The sequence below is a fragment of the Carcharodon carcharias genome, chromosome 37 (assembly GCF_017639515.1).
Source record: "Carcharodon carcharias isolate sCarCar2 chromosome 37, sCarCar2.pri, whole genome shotgun sequence".
Taxonomy (NCBI): Eukaryota; Metazoa; Chordata; class Chondrichthyes; order Lamniformes; family Lamnidae; genus Carcharodon; species Carcharodon carcharias.
The window spans coordinates 6,543,695-6,567,699 of record NC_054503.1 but is presented as its reverse complement, the minus strand read 5'-3'; the positions used below and the strand labels follow the sequence as shown (position 1 = coordinate 6,567,699).

Here is a 24,005-nt window from a genome sequence, read left to right as displayed (position 1 = left end):
TGTGTGTGTGTGTGTGTGTGTCTCTGTGGGTGTGTGTGTGTGTGTCTGTGTGTGTGTGTGTGTCTCTGTGGGTGTGTGTCTCTGTGGGTGTGTGTCTCTGTGGGTGTGTGGGTGTGTGAGTGTGTGTGGGTGTGTGAGTGTGTGAGTGTGTGTGGGTGTGTGAGTGTGGGTGCGTATGTGAGTGTGGGTGCGTGTGTCTGTGCGTGTGGGTGTGTCTGTGCGTGTGGGTGTGTCTGTGTGTGTGGGTGTGTCTGTGTGTGGGTGTGGGTGTGTCTGTGCGTGTGGGTGTGTCTGTGCGTGTGGGTATGTCTGTGTGCGTGTGGGTGTGTCTGTGCGTGTGGGTGTGTCTGTGCGTGTGGGTGTATCTGTGTGTGGGTGTGGGTGTGTCTGTGTGTGTGGGTGTGTCTGTGTGTATGGGTGTGTCTGTGTGTGTGGGTGTGTCTGTATGTGGGTGTGTGTGTGGGTGTGTGCGATTCATTTTGAAGCTTTTACTTAATGCTAGAATTATTTACAGAATGCAATATTACATGTCTTCTTCCTCGCTAACCAACAACCCAGTGTTCTAGAAGTTTCTCTTTCTACTCTTTTGGGCAATCAAATAAACTAATTAACGAATTAATGAATTGACATCCCCTTAAAGGGACACTAACAAAAAAACTTAATAAATTTAAATAGCTTGTCTCTTTAAATGTACTCAAGTAACTTAATCAATGCCCTTTACCCATATATCCTTATCCTTAATTATACAATTAATATGCCATGTGTTAATGTGTGTATGAGAGATTGTCCATCATTGTGTGTATGAGAGTGTGCGCCATTTGCGTGTGGCAGAGTGTGGCATGTGCGTGTGTCATTGCATCTGAGAGAGCTTAATGTGCATGTGTCATTGTGTGTGAGAGAACGTGATGTGTGTGTCATTGTGTGAGAACGTGACGTGTCATTGCGTGTGAAAAAGCATGACGTGTGTGTCATTGCATGTGAGAGAACGTGACGTGATGTGTGTGTGTGTCACTGCGTGTGAGAGAACGTGACGTGATGTGTGTGTGTGTCATTGCGTGTGAGAGAACGTGACGTGTGTGTGTCATTGCGTGTGAGAGAATGTGACGTGTGTGTGTGTGTCATTGCGTGTGAGAACGTGACGTGATGTGTGTGTGTGTCATTGCGTGTGAGAGAACGTGACGTGTGTGTGTGTCATTGCGTGTGAGAGAACGTGACGTGTGTGTGTGTGTCATTGCGTGTGAGAACGTGACGTGTGTGTGTCATTGCGTGTGAGAGAACGTGACGTGTGTGTGTGTCATTGCGTGTGAGAGAACGTGACGTGTGTGTGTCATTGCGTGTGGGAGAACGTGACATGTGTGTGTGTGTCATTGCGTGTGAGAGAACGTGACGTGTATGTGTCATTGCGTGTGAGAGAACGTGATGTGTGTGTGTGTGTCATTGCGTGTGAGAACGTGATGTGTGTGTGTGTGTCATTGCGTGTGAGAGAACGTGACGTTGTGTGTGTCATTGCGTGTGAGAGAACGTGACGTGTGTGTGTCATTGCGTGTGAGAGAACGTGACGTGTGTACGTGTGTCATTGCGTGTGAGAGAACGTGACGTGTGTGTATGTGTGTGTGTCATTGCGTGTGAGAGAACGTGACGTGTGTGTGTGTCATTGTGTGTGAGAGAACGTGACGTGTGTGTGTGTGTCATTGTGTGTGAGAGAACGTGACGTGTGTGTGTGTCATTGCGTGTGAGAGAACGTGACGTGTGTGTGTGTGTCATTGCGTGTGAGAGAACGTGACGTGTGTGTGTGTGTCATTGCGTGTGAGAGAACGTGACGTGTGTGTGTGTGTATGTCATTGCGTGTGAGAGAACGTGACGTGTGTGTGTGTGTCATTGCGTGTGAGAGAACGTGACGTGTGTGTGTGTGTATGTCATTGCGTGTGAGAGAACGTGACGTAAGTGTGTGTGTCATTGCGTGTGAGAGAACGTGACGTGTGTGTGTGTCATTGCGTGTGAGAGAACGTGACGTGTGTGTGTGTCATTGCGTGTGAGAGAACGTGACGTGTGTGTGTGTGTCATTGCGTGTGAGAGAACGTGACGTGTGTGTGTGTGTCACTGCGTGTGAGAGAACGTGACGTGTGTGTGTGTGTCATTGCGTGTGAGAAAACGTGACGTGTGTGTGTCATTGCGTGTGAGAGAACGTGACGTGTGTGTGTGTGTCATTGCGTGTGAGAGAACGTGACGTGTGTGTGTCATTGCGTGTGAGAGAACGTGACGTGTGTGTGTGTCATTGCGTGTGAGAGAACGTGACGTGTGTGTGTCATTGCGTGTGAGAGAACGTGACGTGTTTGTGTGTGTCATTGCGTGTGAGAGAACATGACGTGTGTGTGTGTGTCATTGCGTGTGAGAGAACGTGACGTGTGTGTCATTGCGTGTGAGAGAACGTGACGTGTGTGTCATTGCGTGTGAGAGGACGTGACATGTGTGTGTGTCATTGCGTTTGAGAGTTGACTGCAGCGGTTCAAGAAGGCAGCTCACCACCACCTTCACAAGTACAGTTAGGGATGGGCAATAAATGCTGGTCTAGCCAGTGAACCCCACATTCCATATATGAATTTTAAAAATTGCGTGTGAGAAAGCGTGTGTGTGCCATTGTGTGTGCGAGTGTGATGAGTCTATGTTCAAGGGCGTGACGTGTGTGTGGGTCATTGTGTGTGCGAGTGTGATGAGTGTATGTTCAAGGGCATGACGTGTGTGTGGGTCATTGTGTGTGCGAGTGTGATGAGTGTATGTTCAAGGGTGTAACGTGTGTGTGGGTCACTGTGTGTGCGAGAAAGTGTGACATTGTGAGAGTGTATTTTTTTTATTCGTTTGCATGATGTGGGCTTCGCTGGCTGGGCCCAGCATTTATTGCCCATTCCTAGTTGCCCTTGAGAAGGCGGTGGTGAGAAGGCCTTCTTGAACCGCTGCAGTCCATAGGGCGTAGGTGCACCCATGGTGCTGTTAGGGAGGGACTGTGTGTCAGTATATGTGAGAGAATGTGACATTGCGTGAGCGTGCACGTGGATCAATGCGTGTGAGTGTGTTTGTCAGCGTCACACACTCTCTCACACGCCCACATTGCAAGTACGTGTGTGTGTGAACGTTGAGTGCAGCATGTTGCAAATCTGCCTTGGCTGTGATTCCTTTCATGGCCGATTATCCTAGTGGTTCTTGAGCGTTTTTGGTTGAAGGACCCTCTTTTCAAATGAAGTGGCAATCACAGATGCCCCATTAAAATTATAATAACTGGGCAAGGTAGCATTTTGGGGGTGCGGGTGGGTTCATAGGTTAGTAGGCGATAAGAGGTATACTAATAACTGTGCCATCCTCCCTTTCAGGAATTATGATGGCCAGTGTAAAGGGATTGGATGCTGATGGTGCAGAAACTGTGCTCTGACTGACTTGTTTCCGATTTGCTGCAGGAATCCACTTGGTGGATATCAATGTGAGTTCAGAGCAGGTGCTCATCGACACGACACTGACATCTGGGGAAGTGCAAGCGCTAATAGAGAGCACAGGGAGACGGGCCGTGCTGAAAGGAATGGGCCCTACCGCTTTCAGTGAGTACAATCACCCAGAATACCGGGAGTTATTAGGGTTCTAATTTACTGCCTAGCGCACCCTGGGAGTGTTTGATGGGGACAGTGTAGAAGGAGCTTTACTCTGTATCTAACCCCGTGCTGTACCTGTCCTGGGAGTGTTTGATGGGAACAGTCTAGAGGGAGCTTTACTCTGTATCTAACCCCGTGCTGTACCTGTCCTGGGAGTGTTTGATGGGGACAGTGTAGAGGGAGCTTTACTCTGTATCTAACCCCGTGCTGTACCTGTCCTGGGAGTGTTTGATGGGGACAGTGTAGAGGAAGCTTTACTCTGTATCTAACCCCGTGCTGTACCTGCCCTGGGAGTATGTGATGGGGACAGTGTAGAGGAAGCTTTACTCTGTATCTAACCCCGTGCTGTACCTGTCCTGGGAGTGTTTGATGGGGACAGTGTAGAGGGAGCTTTACTCTGTATCTAACCCCGTGCTGTACCTGTCCTGGGAGTGTTTGATGGGGACAGTGTAGAGGAAGCTTTACTCTGTATCTAACCCCGTGCTGTACCTGCCCTGGGAGTGTTTGATGGGGACAGTGTAGAGGGAGATTCAATCTGTATCTAACCCCGTGCTGTACCTGTCCTGGGAGTGTTTGATGGGGACAGTGTAGAGGGAGCTTTACTCTGTATCTAACCCCGTGCTGTACCTGTCCTGGGAGTGTTTGATGGGGACAGTGTAGAGGGAGCTTTACTCTGTATCTAACCCCGTGCTATACCTGTCCTGGGAGTGTTTGATGGGGACAGTGTAGAGGGCGCTTTACTCTGTATCTAACCCTGTGCTGTACCTGTCCTGGGAGTGTTTGATGGGGACAGTGTAGAGGGTGCTTTACTCTGTATCTAACCCCGTGCTGTACCTGCCCTGGGAGTATGTGATGGGGACAGTGTAGAGGAAGCTTTACTCTGTATCTAACCCCGTGCTGTACCTGCCCTGGGAGTGTTTGATGGGGACAGTGTAGAGGGAGATTTACTCTGTATCTAACCCCGTGCTATTCCTGGCCTGGGAGTGTTTGATGGGGACAGTGTAGAGGGAGCTTTACTCTGTATCTAACCCAGTGCTGTACCTGAGCTGGGAGTGTTTGATGGGGACAGTGTAGAGGCAGCTTTACTCTGTATCTAACCCCGTGCTGTACCTGTCCTGGGAGTGTTTGATGGGGACAGTGTAGAGGGAGCTTTACTCTGTATCTAACCCCGTGCTGTACCTGTCCTGGGAGTGTTTGATGGGGACAGTGTAGACGGAGCTTTACTCTGTATCTAACTTGTGCCCACATGCCCTTTTCTCCACAGAGGACCTGGGTGCTGCTGTAGCGATGCTGGGCCCAGAGGGCGACATCAAGGGCGCAGTGCGGTTCCTGCAGCTCTCGGAGAAGCAGTGCCTCATCGAGGGAACGATCGATGGACTGAAACCCGGCCTGCACGGCTTACATGTGCATGAATTCGGGGACCTGACCAGCTCCTGCCTCAGGTAGACTGTCGCCCGTGAGTGTGTGAGGGAGATAGTGAGATGGAGTGCCCTTCCTCGCCATCTCTCTTTCCTCCCCTGTGTTGGGAGATGAGTGCCGGATTTTTAGCACCCTGGTCGATTCTTGAGCCTGGGCACATGGTACTGGCTGGCTATTTAGCCATGGCAGGCATCACAGGCCCAATTTTCTTCTCCGTTCGTTCTCAGGAGACGGGCGTTGCTGGCGAGGCTGCCTGGCTGTTGCCCATCCCCTCACTGCCCCCTGAGAAGTTGGTGATGAGCTGCTGCAGTGCCCGGGGCCGGCGCACGTTGAGAATCCAAGGGGTTCCCTCGAGCATTTCCGAGGGGCGGCCGTGAGGCAACATGTCTGGGTGTGTCGGGAGTCACGTGAACTCAGGGACCAGTTGGGAATTTGCAATCTGATGTTTCTGTGGTCACTTCTACAATAACAGGCTTTCAGTTCCTGAATTGTTTCTCAAAACCAAGATCAGGTTCTCAAACTGATGTCCTGGGACTGTCTTTCACAACCTGGTTATCTCACTGGCAACAGCCAAATTGTTTATAGCAATTTCAGTGACTCAGATCATCTGTTTTTAGTGATGTTGGGTGAGGGATAAATATTGGCCCCAGGACACGGGGAGAACTCCCCCCTGTTCTTCTTCCAATAGTGGCCGTGGGATCTTTTACACCCACCCGAGAGGGCAGACGGGGCCTCGGTTTAATGTCTCATCCTGAAAGACGGCACCTCTGACAGTGCAGCACTCTCGGTACTGACCCTCCGACAGTGTGGCGCTCCCTCAGCACTGACCCTCCGACAGTGCGGCGCTCCCTCAGCACTGACCCTCCGACAGTGCGGCGCTCCCTCAGCACTGACCCTCCGACAGTGCGGCGCTCCCTCAGCACTGACCCTCCGACAGTGCGGTGCTCCCTCAGCACTGACCCTCCGACAGTGCGGCACTCCCTCAGCGCTGACCCTCCGACAGTGCGGCGCTCCCTCGGCGCCGACCCTCCGACAGTGCGGCGCTCCCTCATTTCTGACCCTCCGACAGTGCGGCGCTCCCTCGGCGCCGACCCTCCGACAGTGCGGCGCTCCCTCGGCGCCGACCCTCCGACAGTGCGGCCCTCCCTCGGCGCCGACCCTCCGACATTGCGGCCCTCCCTCGGCGCCGACCCTCCGACAGTGCGGCGCTCCCTCGGCGCCGACCCTCCGACCGTGCGGCGCTCCCTCGGCGCCGACCCTCCGACAGTGCGGCGCTCCCTCAGCGCCGACCCTCCGACAGTGCGGCGCTCCCTCGGCGCCGACCCTCCGACAGTGCGGCGCTCCCTCGGCGCCGACCCTCCGACAGTGCGGCTCTCCCTCGGCGCCGACCCTCCGACAGTGCGGCGCTCCCTCGGCGCCGACCCTCCGACAGTGCGGCGCTCCCTCGGCGCCGACCCTCCGACAGTGCGGCGCTCCCTCGGCGCCGACCCTCCGACAGTGCGGCGCTCCCTCGGCGCCGACCCTCCGACTGTGCGGCGCTCCCTCGGCGCCGACCCTCCGACAGTGCGGCGCTCCCTCATTTCTGACCCTCCGACAGTGCGGCGCTCCCTCGGCGCCGACCCTCCGACAGTGCGGCGCTCCCTCGGCGCCGACCCACCGACCGTGCGGCGCTCCCTCGGCGCCGACCCTCCGACATTGCGGCCCTCCCTCGGCGCCGACCCTCCGACAGTGCGGCGCTCCCTCGGCGCCGACCCTCCGACAGTGCGGCGCTCCCTCGGCGCCGACCCTCCGACAGTGCGGCGCTCCCTCGGCGCCGACCCTCCGACAGTGCGGCGCTCCCTCGGCGCCGACCCTCCGACAGTGCGGCGCTCCCTCGGCGCCGACCCTCCGACAGTGCGGCGCTCCCTCGGCGCCGACCCTCCGACAGTGCGGCGCTCCCTCGGCGCCGGCCCTCCGACAGTACGGCGCTCCCTCGGCGCCGACCCTCCGACAGTGCGGCGCTCACTCGGCGCCGACCCTCCGACAGTGCGGCGCTCCCTCATTTCTGACCCTCCGACAGTGCGGCGCTCCCTCGGCGCCGACCCTCCGACAGTGCGGCGCTCCCTCGGCGCCGACCCTCCGACAGTGCGGCCCTCCCTCGGCGCCGACCCTCCGACATTGCGGCCCTCCCTCGGCGCCGACCCTCCGACAGTGCGGCGCTCCCTCGGCGCCGACCCTCCGACAGTGCGGCGCTCCCTCGGCGCCGACCCTCCGACAGTGCGGCGCTCCCTCGGCGCCGACCCTCCGACAGTGCGGCGCTCCCTCGGCGCCGACCCTCCGACAGTGCGGCGCTCCCTCGGCGCCGACCCTCCGACAGTGCGGCGCTCCCTCGGCGCCGACCCTCCGACAGTGCGGCGCTCCCTCGGCGCCGGCCCTCCGACAGTGCGGCGCTCCCTCGGCGCCGACCCTCCGACAGTGCGGCGCTCACTCGGCGCCGACCCTCCGACAGTGCGGCGCTCCCTCGGCGCTGACCCTCCGACACTGCGGCTCTCCCTCGGCGCCGACCCTCCGACAGTGCGGCTCTCCCTCGGCGCCGACCCTCCGACAGTGCGGCGCTCCCTCAGCACGGACACTGGGAATATAGTAGGGAACTCCACTCTCTGGAGAGAACTCAAACCCGGGTCCCTCTGACTCAGAGAGTCACACTGGGCTATGACTGAAGCCCCTTTGTGACATTCTCACCATGGATTAAAGCTTTGTATGTCGTCCTTCCACAGTTGTGGCGACCACTACAACCCAGGAGAGAATAGGCACGGTGGGCCGGACGACACCGATCGGGTAAGTGAGGTCTGGCTGGCTCTGTGCCCACACAGACTGTAGTCCTGAGGGTGACTGCACAGTATGTCTGGCGGAGGTTTCCATCATTCCCTTCAGCCGGGAGCCTAGGTTGTCCAAACCAATCTTCCATTTGGCTTGCAGGTTATAAACAATAGGAGCAATTCCCCTAACCCAGAGGATGGGAAATCCCCACAAAATAAATTGCCCCTGATGGGGGAAATTTCATGCAGGAAGGCAGTCAGACAGCAGGTATAAGAAATAGGAAAGTCGCACAGCACATTCTCCATTTGAGCGCATTATTGGGGTGAATACAACCCTGTGCTGTACCTGTCATGGGAGTGTTTGATGGGGACAGTGTAGAGGGAGATTTACTCTGTATCTAACCCCGTGCTGTACCTGTCCTGGGAGTGTTTGATGGGGACACTGTAGAGGGAGCTTTACTCTGTATCTAACCCCGTGCTGTACCTGTCCTGGGAGTGTTTGATGGGGACAGTGTAGAGGGAGCTTTACTCTGTATCTAACCCCGTGCTGTACCTGTCCTGGGAGTGTTTGATGGGGACAGTGTAGAGGGAGATTTACTCTGTATCTAACCCCGTGCTGTACCTGTCCTGGGAGTGTTTGATGGAGGCAGTGTAGAGGGAGCTTTACTCTGTATCTAACCCCGTGCTGTACCTGTCCTGGGAGTGTTTGATGGGGACAGTGTAGAGGGAGCTTTACTCTGTATCTAACCCCGTGCTGTACCTGTCCTGGGAGTGTTTGATGGGGACAGTGTAGAGGGAGCTTTACTCTGTATCTAACCCCGTGCTGTACCTGTCCTGGGAGTGTTTGATGGGGACAGTGTAGAGGGAGCTTTACTCTGTATCTAACCCCGTGCTGTACCTGTCCTGGGAGTGTTTGATGGGGACAGCGTAGAGGGAGCTTTACTCTGTATCTAACCCCGTGCTGTACCTGTCCTGGGAGTGTTTGATGGGGACAGTGTAGAGGGAGCTTTACTCCGTATCTAACCCCGTGCTGTACCTGTCCTGCGAGTGTTTGATGGGGACAGTGTAGAGGGAGCTTTACTCTGTATCTAACCGCGTGCTGTACCTGTCCTGCGAGTGTTTGATGGGGACAGTGTAGAGGGAGCTTTACTCTGTATCTAACCCCGTGCTGTACCTGTCCTGGGAGTGTTTGATGGGGACAGTGTAGAGGGAGCTTTACTCTGTATCTAACCCCGTGCTGTACCTGTCCTGGGAGTGTTTGATGGGAATGTTGTTGTTGAAATTCCCAGTCCTTTTCAAACTCCGCCCCCCTCCACTTACATCGTTCCCTTTCATGCTTTAACGCACTTTTTCCCAGGACCATCCAATTCTGGGACCAACCCCCAACCCCCCAAGGATCTTCCTTGAACCCCAGAAGCTCGGCTTCATTTCACAACCGTTTCCCAAATTTTTGCCGATTACTGGCCCTCAACGTTTCCTCATCGGTGCCTCTCTTACAGCACGTTGGTGACCTGGGAAACATCCATGCGAACGAGGCTGGGAGGGCCAACTTCCGAATTCAGGACAGCCGCCTCAAGGTAAGGCCGCCGGCTGTCACCGCGGTGAGAGGGTGCGCCGGGTGTGAGCCGAGAAAATTCCCCTGAAACCATCTCCGATCCGGCTCACCGCCAAGATCGAGATATTCAAATTAACGCTCACCGTTATTATTTTTTAATGGGATGTGGGCAGTCGCCAGCATTTGTTGCCCATCCCTAATTACCCTTGAACTGAGTGTCTCGCTCGGCCATTTCAGGGGGCAGTTAAGAGTCAACCACATTTGCTGTAGGCCTGGAGTCACGTGTAGGCCAAACCGGGTAAGGAGGGCAGATTTCCTTCCCTAAATGGGCATTAGTGACCCAGATGGGTTTCTACGACATGGTCGCCATCACTGAGACTAGCTTTCAATTCCAGATTTTATTAATAGAATTTAAATTCCACCAGCGGCCTTGGTGGGGATTTGAACCCATGTCCCCAGAGCATTAGCCTGGGCCTCTGGATTACTAGCCCAGCGACCTTACCACTACGCCACCATCTCCCCCTGTGGTGGCACGCTCACCTCCGAGGCGGAAAGCTGTGGGTTCGAATCCCACTTGAGGCACCTGAGTACAAAATCCAGACCGACACTCCCAGTGCCGGTACTGAGGGAGCACCACACTGTCGGAGGTGCCGTCTTTCAGATGAGACCTTTAGGCAAGGCCCCGTCTGCCCTCTCAGGTGGCTGTTAAAGCTCCCACAGCCGATATTTGGAAGAAGAGCAGAGGGAGAGTTTTACCCAGTATCGTGGGGTAAATATTTCTCCTTCAAGCTACATCGCTGGTCATTATCTCCTTGCTGTTTGTGTGAGCTTGCTGTGTGCAAATTGGCTGTCCTCTTTCCTGGATTACAACAATAACTATTCATGGGCTGTAAAGCGCTTTGGAATGTCCTGAGGATGTTAAGGGTGCTACAGGAAAGCAAATTCTTTACTTTGTTCCTTCTTGGTTTGTACTGGTATGTAAATCTAAGGCACCATTTTTTTCACTATAGAGACTGCTAGTCAGACCACATCTAAAGCACTGGCCCAGTTTGGTCCCCACATATGGTGGGTGATATAGTGGCTTTGGAAAAGTTCTGGAGAAAAGCTGTGAGACCAATTTCTATCTTAAAGAAATTTAGTTCGGCAAATCCACTAAAAGACCACAATGTTGGCCTTTATTGCAAAGGGATTGGAGCACAAGAATAAGGAAGTCTTATTACCATTTTTAAAAAATTCATTTGCGGATATGGGCGTCGCTGGCTGGGCCAGCATTCATTACCCAACCCTAATTGCCCCTTGAGAAGGTGGTGGTGAGCTGCCTTCTTGAACTGCTGCAGTCCATGTGGTCTAGGTACATCCACTGTGCTGTTAGGGAGGGAGTTCCAGGATTTTGACCCAGCGACAGTGAAGGAACGGCCAATATATTCCCAAGTCAGGGCGGTGAGTGACTTGGAGGGGAACTTGCAGGTGGTGGTGTTCCCATGTGTCTGCTACCCTTGTATTCTGGATGGTAGCAGTCGTGGGCTGTATGGGGCTTTGGTGAGACCACATCTGGAATACGGAGTGCAGTTTTGTTCCCCACATTTAAGAAAGGATGTACTTGTATTGGAGACAGTAGAGCAAAGGCTCCCCTGGGATGAGGGGAGTTGACCAATAATGAGAGGTTGAGTAAATTGGGTCTACATTCTCTGGAGTTTAGAAGAATGAGAGGGGATCTCATTGAAACCTACAAGATTCTGAAGCGGTTGTGACAGGGTGGATGCAGAGAGATTGTTTCCACTGGTCGGGGGAATCTAAAACATGGAGGCCCAGTCTCAGGATAAGGGGTCGATCATTTAGGACTGAGATGTGGAGAAATTTCTTCACTCAAACGGTTGTGAATCTTTGGAATTCTCTACCCCAGAGGGTTGTGGATGCTCCATCGTTGAATATATTTATGGCTGGGATAGATAGATTTTTGGTGTCTCAGGGAATTGAGGGATATGGGGGAGCGGGTGGGAAAGTGGAGTTGAAGCCCAAGATCAGCCATGATTGTATTGAATGGGGGAGCAGGCTCGAGGGGCTGAATGGTCCACTCCTGCAACTATTTCTTGTGACTTTGGTCTGTTTATTTCAGAGCAGAGTGGAGATGACCTGAGAGAGGTCTAAAAAAATAATTAAAGGGCTGGATAGTCTGTTATCATTATTGTGGGTCCTAGCTGAGATTGTCCTTGGTTAGGATCGATAGAGATTGCTGGAGGCAGTAAAGTTTAACTTTTAATATACCTCCTCCTAACATATGTACAGGTTAAGGCTTAGCACGAGGCTCCACATAGAACTATCTCTCAGCATACTCTGTTGTCCTGTGATCTTACATCACCGATGATGTAGACTCTGTTTACATTAACCCTTTACAATAAAAACCCCTCTGGTTCACTAATGTCTCTTTAGGGAAGGAAATCTGCCATCCTTACCCGGTCTGGCCTACATGTGACTCCAGACCCACAGCAATGTGGTTGACTCTTAAATTAGGGATGGGCAATACAATGCTGGCCTGGGCAGCAATGCCCTCATCCCATGAACGAATAGGAAAAAAGGTCCTCAATTGTATCCTTAACCTTACGCACTCCCAATCGGGATAGGAACAGGAGGATGTCATTCATCCCTCATGGCTACTCCTCCCTCCGTTCAGCAAGACCCTGGATAATCTGTATTCTAACTCATCTACCTGGCTCAGCTTCATCTCCCTCCAAAACTCTCGGCCCAATAAAATCGATCAAGTCTCAGTCTTGAAAAGCTTCGTAGTGTTACGATCTCAGGAGTGGCCAGTAAGGTTAATTTATTTTTGTTTTAGAATCCGAAAATCCAGGTATATACTTAAAGGATGAAGCTGCTCGGTTCACGGTTCAAATCACAGCAATTTTAATGCACAAAAATCAAAGAACGTGAACACTAATAACTTAATAGTTAGCTTAAAGATATTAAAAATGCAATCAACATAGATGCTTACTGAACTTCTTAACTCCACTTTCCTTCTGCACCCATTTGACATACACTCTCCCCTCAAGTAAACTCAAGTCAGATACTTACCAGAAATTAGAAGATTAACCACTTGGGTTCACTATGGTTTCAAAGAGTCAAAGCCTGTCCACCATCTACAAGGCACAAGTCAGGAGTGTGATGGAATACTCTCCACTTGCCTGGATGAGCGCAGCTCCCACAACACTCAAGAAGCTCGACACCATCCAGGACAAAGCAGCCCCGCTTGATTGGCACCACATCCACAAACATTCACTCCCTCCACCACCGACGCACAGTAGCAGCAGTGTGTGTACCATCTACAAGATGCACTGCAGGAATTCACCAAAGCTTCTTCGACAGCACCTTCCAAACCCACGACCACTACCATCTAGAAGGGCAGCAGGCGTATGGGAATGCCACCACCTGCAAGCTCCCCTCCAAGCTACACACCACCCTGACTTGGAAATATATCGGCCGTTCCTTCACTGTCGCTGGGTCAAAATCCTGGGACTCCCTCCCTAACAGCACTGTGGGTGTACCTACACCACATGGACTGCAGCGGTTCAAGAAGGCAGCTCACCACCACCTTCTCAAAGGGCAACTAGGGATGGGCAATAAATGCTGGCCTAGCCAGCAACACCCACATCCCATGAATGAATTTTTTAAAATTGTAGATGAGCTGAGATTTCTTGTACCTTTCACTTAATTCCGGAAAGGTTTTCCCTCCAAATCTCCTCAACTGTCCCACTGTGGATTCCCAGTTCAGTAGGGGCTTAGCTAACGTCTTAAACATAGCCACCTCAGTCAGAACTCTCCTATTTCTAATATGCTTTAACACTGGAGTTTTGCATCTCTCTCTCTCTCTCCCCCTTCTCAAGGGGGGCAGAGAAGGTAGAAGTGGAGGAGCCTCAGCCTTTGCAGTTGTCCGACAGACACGTGGCTCTTGCAGCTTGTATGGATGAGAGTAGGGGCTGCAGGTGAATGAATGAACTGACCATGCCACCGTGGTACAGTTGGCATTCAAGCGAGGGGAGTAAATAGGAATGTAGTGGTAGTAGGGGACAGTATAGTCAGGGGGATAGACACAGTTCTCTGCAGCTCACAGCAGGAGTCCAGACGGCTGTGTTGCCTGCCTGGTGCTAGGCTATGGGACCCCTGCCTGGGGCTGTAGAGGAATTAGCAGTGGGAGGGGGAGGATCCAGTGGTCATGGTCCATCTAGGTACCAATGACATAGATATAACTAGGAAAGAGTTTCTGCTTAGGGAGTAAGAGAAGCTAGGGGGTAAATTAAAAAGCAGAACCTCAAAGGTAATAATCTCTGGATTACTACCTAAGCCACGAGCAAATTGTGGGTAGGGTTAATAAGATCACAGAGATGAATGCATGACTCAAAGGCTGGTGTGGGGATTCATGGGGCACCGGCACCAGTACTGAGGAAAGTGGGAGCTGTACCTTAGGGACGGTCTTCATCTGAACTGTGTTGGGACCAACGTTCTGGCGAGTCGTATAACCGGGGTGGTAGAGAGGGCTTTAAGCTAACTAAATGTGAGAGAAGATGTGGTAAATCAAGGGAACCAACGAGGGAATAGAGCAGTGTAGCAATTTAACTAATGATAACCAGAGCGTCGCAGGAAGAGACAAAGGGTCTTTCTTCTGTGGAATTTTCTTCCCCAGAAAGCAGTGGATGCTGGGTTAATTAATTTATTCAAAGCTAAGTTAAACAGATTTTTGATAGATAAGGGAGTCTAGGGTTACGGGGGTGGGGGCAGACCGATAAGTGGAGTTGAGACCACAACCAGATCGGTCATGATCTTATTGAATGGCGGAGCAGACGCTGAAGGGCAGAATGGCCTACTCCTGCTCCTAAATCCTGAGCCAACGTTCTCGGCTTGGCAATCACAGAAGATCATCTTACTATTAGTGGAGTCCTTCAGTTAACAAGAGTTTTAAACTATTTTAGCCAGCACCCTGAATTTCAACTGGATTCTACTGGAAAGAGATGTTCCCTGTTCTGCAGCTGGTTTCTTTTCACAGAATTTTAACGGCACAGAAGAAGGCCATTCAGCCCACCGTGTCTACACCAGCACTCCAGATGAGCATTATGACCAAATGCCATTGTCCTGCCTTTTCCCTGTATCCTTACACATTGTTTCTACTCAAATAATCATCCAATGCCACAATTGAACCTGCCTCCACCACACTTCCAGGCAGTGCATTCCAGACCCGAACCATTCCCTGCGTGAAAGAGTTTTTTCTCACATCACGTTTGCCTCTTTTGCAAATCACTTTAAATCTGTGCCCCTCTCGTTCTTGATCCTTTTATGAGCGGGAACAGCTTCTCCCTATTTAATCTGTCCAGCCCCCTCATGGTTTTGAACATCTCTAAGTGTTTGAACATCTCTTGAGTTTTAAACTCAAAAGGAACCTGCTTGAAAAGATCCAGACACACTGAATCTGCTCGCCCCTATAATTAACTTCTTGTTGACTCTTACCCTATTGTTCATCTCCCAGATGATTGTGGGTCACGTGGTAAGTTTCTGGAAACAAGGTGCTTTCCCAGAAGCCTTTCAGAGAAAGCCAGCTCTTAAAGAGACCATCACCCCAACATAAAACATAGGTTTTATCCCCCCCTAAAAGCACACGGGCTTTCACAACAGCAGAGAAGGAGGCCATTTGGCCCATGCTAGCTCTCTGTCGTGCAGTTTACCAGTCCCGTCTCCCTACCCTATCCCTGCAAGTTTATTTCCCTCAAGCGTCCATCCAATTTCCTTTTGAGATCATTCATTGTCTCCACTTCCAACCCACTCATGGGCAGCGAGTTCCAGGTCATTAGCACTCGCTGTGTTTAAAAAAAAAGCTCTTCCTCACATCACTGCCCCCCCTCCCTTTACCCAAAGCCTTAAATTTGTGTCCCCCGCCCAGTCCTTGTCCCATCAGCCAATGGGAACAGCTTTCCTTTGTCTACCTGATCCAAACCTGTCATCGTCTTGCCCAACTCTATCAAATCCTCCCCCCTCAATCTCCTTTGCCCCAAGGAGAGCAACCCCAGCTTCTCCAACCCTAACCCCGTCTCTAAGATCCCATCATCCCTTGGGACCATTCTGGTCAATCTCTTCCGCACCCTCTCAAAGAATGACAGTTGAATCTCCAGTTGAACTTTTTCAGGGAGTGAGTTCCAGATTTCCACAGCCCTTGGTGTGGGAAAGGTTCTTCCTGATTTCGTTCCTGAATGACCTATCTCATTTTTTGAGATTATGTTCCCTCGCTTTAAATTTCCCTATCAGAGAAAAATGATTTCTCCATATCCATCCTACCTTAATCCCATCATCATTTTGGACTCCTATATCTGCACATCCAAGAAAACCTCTAAGCTCTTAAGGGGATGCAGGAGAAGAGGGACCTGGGGGTATATGTGCACAATTCGTTGAAGGTGGCAGGACAGGTTGAGAAAGTGGTTAATACAGTATACAGTATCCTGGGCTTTATTAATGGGGGCATACAGTGCAAGAGCAAGGAGGTTATGTTAAACTTGTATACGACACAGATTCAGCCTCAGCTGAGTATTACGTCCAGCGCTGGGCACCGCACTTCAGAAAGGATGTGAAAGCATTAGAGAGGATGCAGAAAAGATTCACGAGAATGGCTCCAGGGATGAGCAACTTGAGTTATGAAGATAGATTGGAGAAGCTGGGACTGTTTTCCTTGGAGAAGAGGAGGCTGAGAGGAGATTTGATAAGAGGTGTCCAAAACCGTGCGTGGTCTGGACAGAGTCGGTAGGGGGAAACTGTTCCCATTGGCGGAAAGATTGAGAACGAGAGGGGCATGGATATAAGGTGCTTGACAAAAGAAGCAATAGAGACAGGAGGAGAAACTCCTTCATGCTGCGAGTGGTTAGGATCTGGAATGCACGGCCTGAGAGTGTGGTGGAGGCAGTTCAATTGAGGCTTTCAAAAGGGAATTCAATCATTAACTGAAGAAACAGCTGAAGGGCTACGGGGAGTAGTGGTGGGATTAGCTGAGGTGCTCTCGCGGAGAGCCAGCATTGACATGATGGGCCGAGCAGCCTCCTCTATGATTCTGTAAGACAGGTTGATGCCAGAATCCCTGTTCTTTCTCAAAGAACATTTTGCTTCAGTCGCAAACTTGCCCCTTCCATTTTTTGTGAGAGGTTTTCAAGAGGTGCCCCTCTTCCTCCCCCACCGCGTGTCAGAAGGTTGTGGGTCTGTGTCCTTCTCTGTCTCTGGAGCCCATAACCCCCATCCAGCGCTCCCAGTGCTGTACTGGAAGTACATTTACAACCGCCCCACGTAACCCAGTAGTGCCGGATAGTGCCGGAGCAGTCTGTTCTGGAAAAGGGCAGAGGCGCAGAGGAGGGCTTCAGCAGTAGGTGAGTTGAAATGAGGTGGGCCAACCTTCCCACACGTTGGGGAGGAAGACCTGTTTGGGAGACTGCATCCTGTTTGTGGTCACGAGGGTGTTGCAAAAGGAAGCAGATGATGGCCAGGCAGTTAAAGCAGTTGGTGAGCTGTTTGTTCACAGGCATTCCAGAAGTGGGTCAGATGTTGGGGTTAATATCTGGTTGGGTGGTGGGGGCAGTGCAGTGTTTGGGGTGATTAGGGGTTCCAGCTTACAAGTGGAGAGAATGAAAAATCTCCTCCTAGCACCACCCACACACCGCACCCCCCCCCCCCCCCCCCCCCCCCCACCCTCACCATTAATGTCAATTACATTGTTAGGGTTCGTTAATGTCAATTACATTGTTACGGTTAAGAGAAACAGTTGATGGGTATTGATTGTCTTTGAGCACGTATAAGTAGGGGATACAGTCTTGATGAGCCCGTATTCCATGTGTACACAGATTGCGTGAGGTTGCAGCCCCTTTTCGACTATTTGAGGGGGCTGAGGAGGGAGGAGGACCTCCTCGTAAGCGTGATCCTGGGCTTGGCCAAGGTGACCAACAATAGTTCCAAGCAGCAGGCAGTTGAGGGGATTGTCTAAGCCGACTGTGTGCCCCCTCTTCTGCAGCTATGTCCATAGCTAGGTGGCCCTGGAGAGGCAGCACACGGCGTCGGCTGGTACACTAGCGGTTTACCGGGATTGGTAGGCACCATGGGGGCTAGGGTGCATTATCACCCCCGGGCATGATATTTTGGCTTAGTTAGTTAAGTTTCTTTTGATTTTTGTTACAATGCCCCGTCAGGGGCCTTCATCCCCTCTCATTTATTGATTTTTGTTTAATTTTTTGATTTTTTTTGTTTGTTTTACTAAAGAGAGCATAACTAGGGGATACGGCCTTGAGGAGTCTGTGTTCCACATGTACAGAGATGGTGTCAGGTTGCAGCCCCTTTTCGCCTACTTGAGGGGGCTGCTCCTCAAATTTTGGTTGTACTTAAGCCCCATGCTCCTGATCTTTGGCCGCCCGGTGTAGAGTGGGGGGGCAGGCAGATTGGAGGACTTCCTCGTGGTTCTGCTTTAGGGCCTGGCCAAGGTGGCCAATAACAGGTCCAGGCAGCGGGCCGTGTAGTGGGTGGTTCAGTCTGTCTGTCTGCCCCTCTTCTAGAGAGGGAGCACGCAGCGTCCACCGGTACGATAGAATGCTTTTTGCGAACTGCGGGGGCTGGAGTGCATCATCATTTTAATTTAATTTGTTAAGTTTCCTTTAAAGTTTTTTTTTGTTTCTACAGTGCCCCTTTAAGGGGATGTCAATTTGTTAATTAATTTATTTTGGGTTTTAAAGAGTATAAATAGGGGATAGTTGGGACACTGGGTTGAGTGGGAAGAGAGCTATAAGACTGAACAAGTCAATAAACTCCCTCAGTAAAGAAAAGCTCTGTATGTCTTGATTTTGGCTTGGTTGAGACAAATAGTGTAGATACATTTAAGGGGGAAGCTGGATAAACACATGAAGGAGAAAGGAATGGAAGGATATGGTGATTGGGGAAGGGGAGAGATAAAGAGGTTGTGGGAGGATGCTCGTGTGGAGGAGAAACACTGGCATAGGGCAGATGGGCTGAATGGCCTATTCCTATGCTAGAAGCACAAATTCAGAGTGATTGAATAACTTGGAGAATCTTATTGGAAATTGGTTTGGGAGAGATGTACCTACTTCAAATTGTTATCATGTTACATGGTGCAAGACTCCAACCAACATAAAATAGCACTCCCTCTGACTCTATGTCAGTTGTGTAGTAAGACTAGTAGGAAGCATCTGAAAACTCTGAGTTCCTGCCTCTAGCAGCTTTCACGTCCCACTTTGTTAACTACTGCTCCCTCGTGCGCAGTCCCACCCACACTCAATCCTGCTCTCGATTTCACTCTACGCACTCTGTCCAGGAGTCGCTGTGTACAAAGAAATATTTTTATGTACTGTATCCGCTCCTCTACACTGGGGAGACCGAACGCAGATTGGGTGACTGCTTTGCAGTGAACACCTCCGTTCAGTCCGCAAGCTTGACTCCAATCTTCCGGTGGCCTGCCATTTTAATTCTCCACCTTGCTCTCACACTGACATCTCTGTCCTCGGCCTGCTCACTGTCCTGGTGAAGCACAATGTAAGCTTGAGGAACAGCACCTTGCCTTCCGATTAGGAACTTTACAGCCTTCCAGACTGCACGCTGAACTCAGCCGTTTCAGACTGTAACCTCTGCTCCATTTTGTTTCCATTTCTTTGCTTGTTACTGTTTTTTTTCTCTTTCAGACAGCAGCCTGTGAGCTCGAACCACATCTTTTGTCTCTCTTCTTGCCCCATTCCCATCCCCTTTGGCCCTGTCACACTAAGCCATCTCTCACTCACTCTCTGTCTTCCACCCGATCTCAGATCTTCCTTTTGTCCTTGTCCCGCCCACCCCTCCCTCAAAACCGACCGGGTCTCCAACTTTTCCCGGTTCTGAATCAAACGTGAACTCTCTTTCCCTCTCCGCAGATGTTGTTGTAGCCGCCTGAGCGTTCCCAGCGTTTTCTTTCTTCATTTCAGGCTCCCGGCATCCGCGGTGTTCTGCTTTTCGAGACACAATCTTTCTTTTCCTCTTTCCACACTCCGGGTCTCCCTCTCACTCGCCTCGAGGCAAAATTCGATCCACTACTTTGGCTCGGGGCCTCGGTGAGGGAATGGTACTGGAAGGTCTTAATGGATGGGTCCATCGGCACAAGGGTGTTGACCTGCAGTGGGGGTGGTGGTCGGGGATGGGAGCGGTGTGACACTTGAACCATCCGTCCGTCACTAACTCTGCCCTTCCCCTCTCCCGGCAGGTCTGGGATATCATAGGCCGATCGGTGGTGGTCGACAGCAGCGAGGATGACTTGGGCAGAGGTGACCACCCTCTGTCCCGAACCACGGGCAACTCGGGAGACCGGTAGGCTGATGGTGGGGGGTGCAGGAAACAGGCTTGTCTTGAGGGGTGAGGCACGGGCATCTCTCTCTCTCTCTCTCTCTCTGCAGATGGTACCAAACTCCCTCAGAGACCCAGGGGCTTGGGCCAGTGCGCGGTGACCCACACACAGCCCTAGCTGGACTAGGGCTGGCCAGCGGGATATGACTCCCTGCCCCCCCCGGCTCCCGCTTGCTGCGGGTTCCTCATCTTGGTCAGGCAGGCCAGGGAGCGACCAGGCCCGGCTGTTAGGAAGGCTTAAAGGGTTAATATACGAGGACTGACTGGCTTGTGTTGCCGTGAGCTTGGTGGGTAAGGCAGTAAAAAATATTACAGGGATTCCGTAGGAGTCAATAGAGAGAAACTATTTCCCCTGGTGGGGGTTGGGGTAGGGGGCTAGTCCAGTACCACGGGGCTTAACCTTAAAATCAGAGCTGGGCTGATGTCAGGAAGCACTTCACACAAAGGGGAGTCAGAATCGGGAACTCTCTTCCCAGCACTCCCCTTGCAAACATGGCCGTGGATGTTGGGTGTCAATTGAGCTTTCAAGACCGCAATGGGTAGGTTATTGCTGGGCAAGTCTATTGCCAGATATGGGGAAAGTAAATACTGTGGCTGTAAGAACAGGTCAGAGTTTGGGAATTCTGCGGGTTAACTCATCTCCTGTTTCCCCCCAAAGCCTGTCCACAAGGCACAAGTCAGGAGTGTGATGGAATACTCTCCACTTGCCTGGATGAGTGCAGCTCCCACAACACTCAACAAGCTCGACACCGTCCAGAACAAAGCAGCCCCACTTGATTGGCTACCCATCAGCCACCTTAAACATTCACTCCCTCCACCATCGATGCACAGTAGGAGATCTGCTCTGTATCTAACCCTGTGCTGTACCTGTCCTGGGACTGTTTGATGGGGACAGTGTAGAGGGAGCTTTACTCTGTATCTAACCCCGTGCTGTACCTGCCCTGGGAGTGTTTGATGGGGACAGTGTAGAGGGAGCTTTACTCTGTATCTAACCCCGTGCTGTACCTGTCCTGGGAGTGTTTGATGGGGACAGTGTAGAGAGAGCTTTATTCTGTATCTAACCCCGTACTGTATCTGTCCTGGGAGTGTTTGATGGGGACAATGTAGAGGGAAGTTTACTCTGTATCTAACCCCGTGCTGTACCTGTCCTGGGAGTGTTTGATGGGGACAGTGTAGAGGGAGCTTTACTCTGTATCCAACCCCGTGCTGTACCTGTCCTGGGAGTTTTTGATGGGGACAGTGTAGAGGGAAGTTTACTCTGTATCTAACCCCGTGCTGTACCTGTCCTGGGAGTGTTTGATGGGGACAGTGTAGAGGGAAGTTTACTCTGTATCTAACCCCGTGCTGTACCTGTCCTGGGAGTGTTTGATGGGAACAGTGTAGAGGGAGCTTTACTCTGTATGTAACCCCGTGCTGTACCTGTCCTGGGAGTTTTTGATGGGGACAGTGTAGAGGGAAGTTTACTCTGTATCTAACCCCGTGCTGTACCTGTCCTGGGAGTGTTTGATGGGGACAGTGTAGAGGGTTTACTCTGTATCTAACCCCGTGCTGTACCTGTCCTGGGAGTGTTTGATGGGGACAGTGTAGAGGGAGCTTTACTCTGTATGTAACCCTGTGCTGTACCTGTCCTGGGAGTGTTTGATGGGGACAGTGTAGAGGGAGCTTTACTCTGTATCTAACCCCGTGCTGTACCTGTCCTGGGAGTGTTTGATGGGAACAGTGTAGAGGGAGCTTTACTCTGTATCTAACCCCGTGCTGTACCTGTCCTGGGAGTGTTTGATGGGGACAGTGTAGAGAGAGCTTTATTCTGTATCTAACCCCGTACTGTATCTGTCCTGGGAGTGTTTGATGGGGACAATGTAGAGGGAAGTTTACTCTGTATCTAACCCCGTGCTGTACCTGTCCTGGGAGTGTTTGATGGGGACAGTGTAGAGGGAGCTTTACTCTGTATCCAACCCCGTGCTGTACCTGTCCTGGGAGTTTTTGATGGGGACAGTGTAGAGGGAAGTTTACTCTGTATCTAACCCCGTGCTGTACCTGTCCTGGGAGTGTTTGATGGGGACAGTGTAGAGGGAAGTTTACTCTGTATCTAACCCCGTGCTGTACCTGTCCTGGGAGTGTTTGATGGGAACAGTGTAGAGGGAGCTTTACTCTGTATGTAACCCCGTGCTGTACCTGTCCTGGGAGTTTTTGATGGGGACAGTGTAGAGGGAAGTTTACTCTGTATCTAACCCCGTGCTGTACCTGTCCTGGGAGTGTTTGATGGGGACAGTGTAGAGGGTTTACTCTGTATCTAACCCCGTGCTGTACCTGTCCTGGGAGTGTTTGATGGGGACAGTGTAGAGGGAGCTTTACTCTGTATGTAACCCTGTGCTGTACCTGTCCTGGGAGTGTTTGATGGGGACAGTGTAGAGGGAGCTTTACTCTGTATCTAACCCCGTGCTGTACCTGTCCTGGGAGTGTTTGATGGGAACAGTGTAGAGGGAGCTTTACTCTGTATCTAACCCCGTGCTGTACCTGTCCTGGGAGTGTTTGATGGGGACAGTGTAGAGGGAGCTTTACTCTGTATCTAACCCCGTGCTGTACCTGTCCTGGGAGTGTTTGATGGGGACGGTGTAGAGGAAGCTTTACTCTGTATCTAACCCCGTGCTGTACCTGTCCTGGGAGTGTTTGATGGGGACAGTGTAGAGGGAGATTTACTCTGTATCTAACCCCGTGCTGTACCTGTCCTGGGAGTTTTTGATGGGGACAGTGTAGAGGGAAGTTTACTCTGTATCTAACCCCGTGCTGTACCTGTCCTGGGAGTGTTTGATGGGGACAATGTAGAGGGAAGTTTACTCTGTATCCAACCTCATGCTTTACCTGAAATTTTTTCCTTCCTCCCCACCCCTCCCCATCCCACTTCGACTATTCTCCCATGAAGTTTGGCCTGTGGAATTATCGCTCGCTCCGCCGGACTCTTCCAGAATCCGAAAAAGATCTGCTCGTGCGACGGCGTGACCCTGTGGGAGGAGCGAGACCGACCAATTGCCGGAACGGGCCGCAAGTCAAAGGACCCCCCTGCGGCTAACCTTTGAACTTGCCTGATCCTAGACGCCTATGTTTCTGACCAGATTTGAATCCGGTGACAGGAATTTTCTTGAAAATCGTTTTCTGTCTGTGGGACTGGGGTAATGAGGAGAATTTAATCTCATGAACCAGAGCAGGCTCTGTTGACTGACTGTTGACCCCTGCTGCGGCCTCTGTCCAGCAGTGGTCAGGCAGGCCTGTCATGAGATCTAAGCCTGAGCCTTTCTCTCTACCCTCCTCTGTCTATTCCAGCTCTCTGTGTTCTCAATGTTGACCTTAACTCCTTTCTGATGCCAAGCGGGGGTTGGTGGGGCTGGGGTGCAGCTGTTGGTTGCCCTCCAGCTCAGCCAAGTTATGCAGCCCTCGAGTTGCCAACTGTGTCTGGGCCTGCGCGTGGAGGCTTTATCACATGACCTTCCATCCCACTATTTGTCTACGTCCCAGGTGCCCTCTGACGGCCAATTGGAAAAGGAGCTGACCCTTTGCTAGCTGATTGGATCCGAGGTTTGTCAATCAAAGCAATTTTCCCCCTCTCGCCATCCCCACCACACCCAATTGACCAGTAACGCAGAGGCCTGTGGGCCCACCGAGTTGGGAAATTTTACCCCTGACCTGTGCGTTTCGAAGGACCAATGAGCAGCGCTTTGCCATTTGACCAAAGCCAAGCAAAGGAAGGCTCTCTCCCATTGGCTGGTGGTGGCAGCAGCGACCTCACTCTACTTTGAGCCTGCACCGGCTGCAGTATAACTTGCAAGTGGGTTGCCACGGTTACCGGCAAAACCCGTCACTGGCTGCGAAGGGCTTCAGGGTGTCCCTTAGCCCTGAATGACGCTTTTGGAGTGCATTTCTTCCTTTCAAAACTGGAACGGCAGACGCTTGCGGATGGTTTGAGGCTCTTAAGAAACCTTTCCTGCGATATTTCTGTCTGAACAGCAAACAAACTGTTCCCCCTTCCATCTGAACCGTCTCTCCGCCCCCCCCAAAAAAGCAACCTCCCTTTAGGTTGGACTGAGAATTTATTTGGTGCCGTTTGAAATGATTTAACTTGGATATAGGTTGTGATTAATCTGCTGTGATTTACTCAATTTACCTCATGGTTTACTGTATTAGCAACAATAAAGTTCTGCAATGACTTAA

The 24,005-nt window shown here is 51.7% G+C and overlaps 1 protein-coding gene across 2 annotated transcripts in view; it reads left to right on the top strand.

The window, feature by feature from the left end:
- The window catches only part of LOC121273040 (copper chaperone for superoxide dismutase-like), a 114,816-nt gene extending 90,811 nt beyond the window's left edge, over window positions 1-24,005 (top strand). For both annotated transcript variants that reach the window (XM_041179994.1, XM_041179995.1), the window contains exons 3-8: window positions 3,450-3,587; window positions 4,903-5,080; window positions 7,814-7,874; window positions 9,355-9,432; window positions 19,660-19,763; window positions 22,723-24,005. In XM_041179994.1, coding sequence (XP_041035928.1) covers window positions 3,450-3,587; window positions 4,903-5,080; window positions 7,814-7,874; window positions 9,355-9,432; window positions 19,660-19,763; window positions 22,723-22,876 — 713 coding nt within the window. In that variant the 3' untranslated portion in view covers window positions 22,877-24,005. The remainder of the gene's footprint in view (window positions 1-3,449; window positions 3,588-4,902; window positions 5,081-7,813; window positions 7,875-9,354; window positions 9,433-19,659; window positions 19,764-22,722) is intronic.